The sequence below is a fragment of the Cebus imitator genome, unplaced genomic scaffold (genome assembly GCF_001604975.1).
Source record: "Cebus imitator isolate Cc_AM_T3 unplaced genomic scaffold, Cebus_imitator-1.0 Scaffold123, whole genome shotgun sequence".
NCBI lineage: Eukaryota > Metazoa > Chordata > Mammalia > Primates > Cebidae > Cebus > Cebus imitator.
In genome coordinates, this window is record NW_016107438.1 from 3,641,912 (window position 1) to 3,651,153 (window position 9,242).

General features: G+C 52.4%; 1 protein-coding gene across 4 annotated transcripts; it reads left to right on the forward strand.

The window, feature by feature from the left end:
• The first annotated feature begins 1,201 nt into the window (after positions 1–1,201).
• RSAD1 (radical S-adenosyl methionine domain containing 1) lies at positions 1,202–8,760 on the forward strand. 4 transcript variants are annotated; one of them, XM_017540133.2, is made up of 10 exons: positions 1,226–1,479; positions 2,261–2,394; positions 2,512–2,716; positions 4,961–5,326; positions 5,525–5,588; positions 6,180–6,327; positions 6,544–6,598; positions 7,287–7,390; positions 7,575–7,724; positions 7,966–8,760. In XM_017540133.2, exons 1-9 carry the CDS (start codon positions 1,339–1,341, stop codon positions 7,690–7,692), a joined length of 1,335 nt encoding a protein of 444 aa, XP_017395622.1. In that variant the 5' UTR covers positions 1,226–1,338; the 3' UTR covers positions 7,693–7,724; positions 7,966–8,760. The 4 variants fall into 4 exon arrangements, 3 of the variants coding, with proteins under 3 accessions (XP_037598490.1, XP_017395622.1, XP_037598489.1); XM_037742562.1 differs by having other exon boundaries at positions 1,224–1,479; positions 4,961–5,203; positions 7,575–8,760; XM_037742561.1 differs by having other exon boundaries at positions 7,575–8,760.
• The last annotated feature ends 482 nt before the right edge of the window (positions 8,761–9,242 follow it).

Below are 9,242 nucleotides of genomic sequence, written 5' to 3' on the forward strand. Positions count from 1 at the left end.
GACATGTTGGGCTGAAGTGCTGAAGGACATCCTTTTTCTAGGGGGACTGGAACAGAGCCTGGCCGTGCCGGCCAGTCCCTCCTTCCCTCAGGATGTTGCATTTTCTGCACACTCCAGAGTTATTATTATTATTATTTTTTGAGATGGAGTCTCGCTCTGTCGCCCAGGCTGGAGTGCAGTGGCACAATCTCTGCTGACTGCAGCCTCCACCTCCAGGTTCAAATGATTCTTCCTGCTCAGCCTCCCGTGTAGCTGGGATTACAGGTGTCCTATAACCACGCCTGGCTAATTATTTTATTTTTAGTAGAGACAGGGTTTCACCATGTTGCCCAGGGTGGTCTAGAACGTCTGATCTCAAGTGATCTGCCTGCCTCAGCCTCCCAAAGTGCTGGGGTTACAGGCATCTACAGTTATTCTTGATAATTATAAGCAAAAAAGGAGGGGAGAACCAGGTCAGTTCAAGGCCACTGGGAGAACTGTCCTGCACCACCTGACTCTGAAGCCCATGATGTTTCTGCTTTGTGGGACAGTTCTTCAGATGCCTGCTTCCCCAAGCCTTCCCGGGCGCTGTCTCTCCCGCACACGCCATCTGACTGTCCTCCCAGTATGTACACCTCCCGGTGCTTGGGTTGGCCTGACCCACAGCAGTCTACTCTCCCGGCCAAGCCAATTGCCCCTGGGATTTTCTGCTCCTCCAAGATCCAGCGCATTGCCCTGGTGGTGGCTCATGCCTGTAATCCTAGCTACTTTGGATCCTGAGGCAGGAGGATCGCTTGAGGCTAGGAGTTCAAGACCTCCCTCCCTTCCCTCAAATATTTTTAAATGAAATTAAAAGAAAGATCCAGCCCAAGTGCCTCTTCTCCCCCACTGACTCCCACACTCTTGTAACAGATGACCTCACAACAGCACTGAGCGCACGGCTCTGGTGTCCAGCAGGCACGGTATTAATACGCCTTGCCTCTCTCCTGTCAGACTGCAACCTGGCTTTATGCACCTGGATGTCCTCAGCACGCAGTTCTGAGGCAGGCACATAAAATGTCAAGGAACTGACTGAACGAACTAAGAGCTCCTGGATGGGTCCGGGAACTCGCCCGGGCACAGGGTGCCAAAAGGCAGGCAAGCCCGTCCCGCGGCCTGGGGAAGAACCGACAGGCGGCCGCGGTGAGCGCCCGGGCGCCCGGCAGATGGCGCCGCATCCCCAGGCCGGGCCCTCTCGGAGCGCGGTCACGCAGCCGCTCTTCCTTCCGCCGCGGCGGCCCCAGGGTCCGGCTCCGCGCTCACCGTGGGCCCTGCGCGAGTCTCCGGCTCGGGTCCCTGCCCCGCGCCGCGCTGGGCGCCATGGCGCTCCCCGGAGCCCGGGCCCGGGCCTGGGGCTGGACGGCAGCAGCCAGAGCCGCCCAGAGGCGCCGCCGCATGGAGGGAGCGGGAGGGTCCCCGAGTCCTGAGCCTGGGGGCCCGCGCGCGGCGCTTTATGTACACGTGAGTAGGGGGCGGGGGACGGGGCGGAGCCCGAGGTGTGTGGCCGCAGCCTTGACCGTGCCTGTGGCGCCGCTTTACGTACACGTGAGTGGGGGGCGGGGGACGGGGCGAAGCCCGCGGTGTGTGGCCGCAGCCTTGACCGTGACTGTGGCGCCGCTTTACGCACACGTGAGTGGGGGGCGGGGCGGAGCCCGCGGTGTGTGGCAGTAGCTGTGGCCGTGACCATGGCAGTCCAAAACCCAGTTGGCGGCTTGTCACTCTATGAACTCGCCTGCTGTGTTTCCATGCCCCCGTATGAGGTCTGGGATGGGACCCAGAGCCCTGGCAGGGAAAAGCCTTGGTCCGGAAACCTGAAGCCTCTGCTACTCACCAGCTCGGTGACTTTGACCAAGTGGTTCAAATTTCCTAACAGTTTTTCTCTTAGCAAGACAAACTTTTTGTACAGAGCAATGGTTTGATTCGGTAGCTGGGAAAGACTCATAGGAAAATTGTATGGAAATTCTATGATCCCAGAAACAGCTTGGGTTGAGTTCCTTCCTGACGTCTGCTGGTTGGAAGAGGCAGCATAACAAAGTAGTGAGCCTCAGTTTTCTCACATTGAAGTGCTTATAATAACCCCACTGCGACCTGTCTTGGGGAGTTGTGTGGCTTAGATGTCCTGCCTTCTGTGGAAGGACCTTGGAATGGGGGTGGGGATGGGGATGTGTGCGACTGAACCCTGGAAGTGGCCTGGGCAGCTCGGAGTCTCCTCTCACCTCACACGTGCACTCACTGCCCCCAGTGGCCTTACTGCGAGAAGCGCTGCAGTTACTGCAACTTCAACAAGTACATCCCTCAAGGCCTGGAGGAGGCTGCCATGCAGAAGTGTCTGGTGACCGAAGCGCAGACACTGCTGCGGCTCAGCGGGGTGCAACGGTGGGTAGTGGGGGCTGCAGGCCGCGTTTCGTGAATTATTTGGAGGAGTGGTGGGGGATAGGTGCAGGCATCCTAGAGGGCTTCCCCAGGTTTCCTTTCTCCATCCTCTTTCCCCAGCGTGGAGTCCGTGTTCTTTGGTGGGGGGACCCCCAGTCTAGCCAGTCCCCACACAGTGGCTGCTGTCCTGGACGCTGTGGCACAGACAGCCCACCTGCCTGCAGACTCGGAAGTCACATTGGAGGCTAATCCCACTTCAGCTCCAGCCTCCAGGCTGGCGGAGTTCGGGGCAGCAGGGGTCAACAGGTTGTCCATAGGCCTCCAGGTAACCCATGGCACCCACCCCATCCCAGTGCACCGCACCCTTCAGTGCTCTCTCACCTTTGGTCACATTCCTTCATTCAGCATTGATTGAGCTCCTTCTGGATGCCAGGGACAGTGTAGGGCCTGGTGTAACACTTTTGTAACTCCTTGTCTGCTGCTGTCATAGACCACAAACTTCATGAGAAAGGGATCAGACGTGTCTTTTTCTATTTCAAGCACCCACCATAGTGCCTGACATGTAGTAGGTGCTCAAAAAGAATATGCCACATGACTGGAGACACGGGGGAAGCAGACATGTAGCCAGATCATTGCAGCATGGTGAATGCCTCCTGTAAAGGGGGTCTCTGTAAAAGGCTTTCAGAGTACAGCCTGAAGGGAGCTCAGTCTGATGAAATCACTGAAACTTCCTGGAGGAGGTAATGTTTGAATGAAGAGGAAGAGTTCCCCAGGTGGGGGCACATGGGAGGAAATGACACAGGACGTGGAAGAGCCTGGCATGTTTTAGGGGAGCTGTGAGTCATTCCTTGTGACTAGAGAGGCTGGAGACAAGGCTTCAAGGTAGAGTTGAAAACCTTTGGTGCCTACTAAGAAGTTTGGGCTCTTTCCTAGTAGTGATAGGGAGCCATTGAAGGTTTTTAAGTAGGGAGAAACCTATTCCTCTCAGGTTGACCTCTGATATTTCCATAGGACTTCCAGGTTGTGGGCTTTGTTCTGGTGGAATATACTGACAGAAACACATCATTTCTAAGATATACTTACCCCACAATGCATATCTTGAATCTGATTGTGAGGAAACATCAGGTAATCCTAAATTAAGAGATGTTTAAAAAATTATTGTGGTAAGAACAGACAGAATGAGATCTACTCACTTAACAGATTTTTAAATGTACAGCAGTGTTACCTTTAAACAGTGTTGTGCAGCCGATCTCTAGAAATTCTTCATTTTAAAAAACAACTGGCTTGGATTCTTCAAAAATGTCAATGTCATGAGAGACAAAGAAAGGCTGGGAATCTAAAGGAGACAGGAGACTGCTGACTGCAAAATGTGGGCCCTGACTGGGGAGGAAGGGAGAAATTACTACAGTAGGTGTTATTGGGACAATTAGCCAAATTTGAATATGACTATGGATTACGTAATGGTATTGTGTCAATGTTGCATTTCCTAAACTCTGTAATTGGATTGTGGTTATGTAAGAGAGTGTCCTTGTTCTTAGGATATACTCACTTAAGTATTTAGAGGTTAGGGAGGTTATAACATCTATAACTGCTATTCAATATAGTGGCCACTACCCACAGACTAGTGAACATTTGCAATGTGGTAAATTAAGTTTAATTCAGTTAAATTTAAATAATCACATGCAGGTACTACCTATCATATTGGACAGCACAGCTATAGAGCATTTCCACCATTGTAGAAAGTTCTTTTGGACAATGATGGTTTATACCTTACTGCTAAATGACTCAGCATAATAGCATGTATGTTTAAAGAGACACAAATCTGAACAAATATTGGTGAATCTAGATGAAGGTGTTTTTTGTGATTTTCTTTCAAGTTTTATGTAGGTTAGAATTATTTAAAAATGAAAAGTAGGCCAGGCGTGGTGGCTCATGCCTGTAATCCCAGCACTTTGTAAGGTCAAGGTGGATGGATCACCTGAAGTCTGGAGTTTGAGACCAGCCTGGCCAACATAGCGAAACCCCATCTCTACTAAAAATACAAAAAATTAGCCAGGCATGGTGGCAGGCATCTGTAATCCCTGTTTCGCCCAGCTACTCGGGAGGCTGAGGCAGGAGCATCGCTTGAACCCAGGGGGCAGAGGTTGCAGCAAGCCAAGATTGTGCCACTGCACTCCAGCCTGGGCAAGAGCAAAACTCCATCTAAAGAAAAAAAAAAAAAAAAGTAAAGACTGTTGGATTTGGAGTCAGACAGCCCTAAATTCCAGGTCGAACTTTGCAACTGTATGGCCTTTGGCAAGTTACTTAACACCTCTGAACCTCAGTTTTCTCATCTGTAAAATGGAACTGATATTGGAGGGTTACAAAGATTAAACGCTGCATAAACGTGCTTGGCACATAGCGAACCTTCCCTGAACAGCAGTTCTTGGGCCAGCTTGACTTTCCACCTCCTGCCTTCCAGCTGCCTGCCACATGCTGTGTTCTCCCTGTGTCTGTGTCTACAATGGGGTGGAGCGTTCTTGTCTGTTTCTGAGCTGCGGGTATGCTTATACCCACCCTCTTTTCCCAGTCCCTAGACGACACTGAGCTCCGGCTGCTGGGACGGACGCACTCAGCCAGCGATGCTCTGCGAACGCTGGCAGAGGCCAGGTGCCTCTTTCCCGGGCGCGTGTCCGTGGACTTGATGCTGGGGCTGCCAGCCCAGCAAGTGGGACCGTGGCTTGGGCAGCTGCAGGAACTGCTGCACCACTGTGACGACCACCTCTCCCTCTACCAGCTGTCCCTGGAGCGGGGCACCACCCTCTTTGCCCAGGTACAGCAGGGCGCGCTCCCAGCCCCTGACCCGGAGCTCGCGGCTGAGATGTACGAGAGGGGCCGGGCCGTCCTTCGGGAGGCTGGCTTCCGCCAGTATGAGGTCTCCAACTTTGCCCGGAATGTGAGTCCTGGGGCTGATGGCTGGAGGTGGAGCATGGGCAGACAGCGGTGTTACTGGGGCATTGTGACCTTCTGAAGAGAAGGATCCCGACTGGGCACTCTCAGACCTGAGATGGTGGGACATTCTAACCTGGGGCCCCTTAACTGAGCAGAAACGGGCCTGCCCTCTTCACTCTGCACTATTTCCTCCTCCCCGCAGGGGGCGCTCAGTACACACAATTGGACTTACTGGCAGTGTGGTCAGTACCTTGGCATTGGGCCTGGTGAGTCCCTTCAGCTACAGAAAGGATGACTCAGGAGAGGAATGTCGTGGCTGTGAGAACTTGGGCCACATTAACCTTTCCAGGCCTCTATTTTCTCATATGTAAAATGTGGCAAAAAGTAATACCTCCCTGTAGAACTGTTGAGCATGAATTATAAGGGGTTTGATGTCACGCCTTGCACTGCGGTTCTCAGCCTTTGGTGTGTGAGAGAACCTCCTAGAGGGCTTGTTAAAACCCAGGCTGCTGGGCCCCACCTCCAGAATTTGCAATTGGACAGGGCTGGAGGAGAGCCTAAGAATTTACATGTCAGTATTTTAGGATAGATGATAAAAAGAAAAAAAAGGGAGGGGGTGGTGTCACGTGCCTCTAATCCACGCTACTTGGGAAGCTGAGGTGGGAAAAGCGCTTGAGCCCAGGGGTCCAAGACCAGCCTGGCAGCATAGTGAGACCCCATCTCAAAGAAAAAAACCAAAAGAAAATTTACATTTCTAGCCTGTTAGAGGCAGTTGCTCCAGGGACCACGTGATTTAAATCTGGTGAGCACATAGTATTAGCAGCTGCTAATGTGGGGATGGGTGTTGATGTTGTCAGGGGCCCACGGGCGATTCATGCCCCAGGGGGCTGGAGGCCACACCCGGGAGGCTCGGATCCAGACATTGGAGCCTGACAACTGGATGAAGGAGGTGATGCGGTTTGGCCATGGCACCCGGAAGCGTGTGCCCCTGGGCAGGCTGGAGCTGTGAGCATCCAAGGGCACAGGTCTCCCCCAGGGGCCCCACTCCCCAGAACCACCTCCACCTGTACTTCTTTTATTTCCTGGCTTGCCCTGGCCCCTGCCCTGCCACATACTGCCTGGTCCCTGTTAGCCGCCTCTAAATGCATCCCAGGGTAGAATGTGAAGAACGGGAGGAGCACAGGCCTCCTCTCCAAGACTCCTTGATGATTTTTCTTTGAGGCTGGAGGAAGTTTTGGCCCTGGGGCTACGCACTGATGTGGGGATCACTCACCAGGTAAGGAGTTGGGATTCTTGCACATCACTCCCTCCTAAGTCTTGCAGAATCAATTCCCCCTCCCTACCACCCCCCTACACACATACATATACACCTCTAGTTCCTGTGGGATTGGCAGCTAGAAGTGGGGCCTGGGTCTAGCTGAGGCCCGACGGGCATAAGCAGTGGGCAGTGTGGTGCATAGCTAAGAACCCTAGACCAGGGCTGCAGAGACCCAAGTTCCAGGCCCCATTATACCGCGGCCTTGGACACAAACCCTTCCACATCTCTGAATCTCAATTTTCTGAGCTGTGTGAAGCAATAGATAGATAAAGGGTTTCCAAATGTTTTTAAGGAGCACTGAGACCTTTCATAGGAAGCACAGTAGATAACGATCAAGCAAACCCAGAGCTGCTCTGGATAAAGTCAGAGCCATAAAGCCCTGGCTGGGGGTGGCTGAGAGGGGAGGAAAGAGAGGGGGAATAGAGGAAGGCCTGGCTTGGCTGGAAGCTGGGTTCCGGCCTCAGTGGAATAGGCGTGAAAGTGCTCACCTCCCTGCTGGCCCATTGGTCTGGTTCTGGTTTCATGCATGTCAGCTGCTGAAATCTCCATACTGGAGCGGCCCCTCCCCCATCTCTCACCACCATCCATCCACACGGCCTGGAATAGCCAGGCCAGCTCCCCACCTCAGACCCTCTGGCTTCCCCAGCACTGGGAGCAGTTTGAGCCCCAGCTGACCCTGTGGGACATGTTTGGAGCAAACAAGGAGGTGCAGGAGCTGCTGGAGCGGGGCCTACTGCAGCTGGATCACAGGTGTGTTGGGGGTGCCGGGCAGAGGGGGCTGAGGTATCCCAGGGAGCCCTGACTACAGCTTCACAGACCCAGGAGAAGTAAGAAAGACTGGGGCCTGTGGGTGCTGGGGACTTTGGCCCTGGTGGGGGATGGACTTGAAATTGGTAAGATGAAGTAGTCACCTTTGGGCCTCTTGGTTTTCCAGGGGTCTTCGGTGTTCCTGGAAGGGTCTGGCTGTGCTGGACTCTCTCTTGCTGACCCTCCTGCCTCAGCTCCAAGAGGCCTGGCAGCAGAGAGCCCCCTCCCCCGTACCAGGAGGATGACCAGATGTTCCTGTGTTCCAGGGTAATGCCAGGTGGGCTTTGAGGGCTGGGTCGGCCCTGTCTCTGCTCCACGTGGCCATTGCCCAGCCCTGGCATCCCCAGGGGAATGGCAGCAGTGAGGTAGATGGGAGGACATTTTTGGTCCGGGAGCTTGCATCCCATTCAGCATCTCCGGACATGTGTTCCATGGCTGGGAGTTGCTTACCACCCACGTCAGCTTCTGTTTACCTTTTGACATCAACGAATGAACAGTGTTTGGAAATCTTTCTACAGGCAGTTACCTCCCGAGGAGAAGCCTTCCTTACTTTGGAGTAAGGTCCTAAGACAGCTGGACGAATCAGGAAAACCATGTCCCCTCTAGGTATTATTAATATATGCAGGAAGGATCTACTGTAGGAATGAAGTATTTATAAAACCATTGAAAGGGACAGAGAAGTGAAAATTGGAGAAAGCCAGCAGCAACTGTCAGAAATGAGCAACGTGCAGGAGGCACAGAAGACTCCTGCTGATGGTCTCAGCTTCCAGCAGCACAAAAGCAGGTGATGTACAGGAAAATGCTCAGAAGATGCTGCAGAACCTCATGCCTACTGCCTGCCATGGCTGGAAAAGGAATCGTGGCTTCTAGAAGTGCCTCTCATTAGTGGACTTTAAAGCAAATCCTGGCGGGCAGGAAATGCTGAGGAATATAGTTCTCAGGCTTCAAGCCTCGACCGTAAGGGAGAGAACACAGAAGGACTTGATGTATGCTAGTGGGTCCATGTGTGTCCAGCACAGCAGCCTGCTGGACTCTGAGGACTGGGAAAGATCAGAGCAAGCCTTGCCTCTCATCTTTGGGCAACCGGAATATGTTTGGGGTGACAGGAGCCACACAGACTCTCCTCAGTCCCCTCACCCACTCCCTTCCCCCTGTGTCTTTCCCTTGAGAGTGAAGGCGGGTGGAGTTGACCAGAGGAAGGGGAGAGAATTCAGGAAAGACCCAAAGTGTTTGTAATTCTTCTTTGTCCTTTTACCTACAGAGATAGTCACATGGTTCTACTTAAATAGCCTAATAATCACATCTGGAGCCTGCATTGACTGTGGTCCTCACCCTTGTCTGAGCTCCTTCTTAGAGCGCAGAATCCTGATTTTGGGACTAGAAGCTTAGTCTAGGGTCCTTCCTCCACTCCCTACATTTTATTTTGAAAGATTTCAGACCTACAGAAAAGATGAAAGCATAGTTCAATGGAGACCTTATATTGTTTGTCTACTATGTATCTGGAAAGTCTGGAAATAGGCAAATTTTCATAATGCCATCAGGGACATCTTCAATCTATTGAAAAATATGATAGGCCAGACAGGGTGTCTCATGCCTGTAATCCCAGCACTTTGGGAGGCTGAGATGGGAGAATCACTTGAGCCAAAGAGTTTGAGACCAGCCTGGGCAACATAGCAAAACTCTATCTTTAAAAAAATTAAAAAATAAAGTGTTTCCAGACTCTGTGGTCACCCTATAGATTCATGAATTGTTAATTTTTGGCCACATTTATATCATCTTTAGATGGATATGTGTG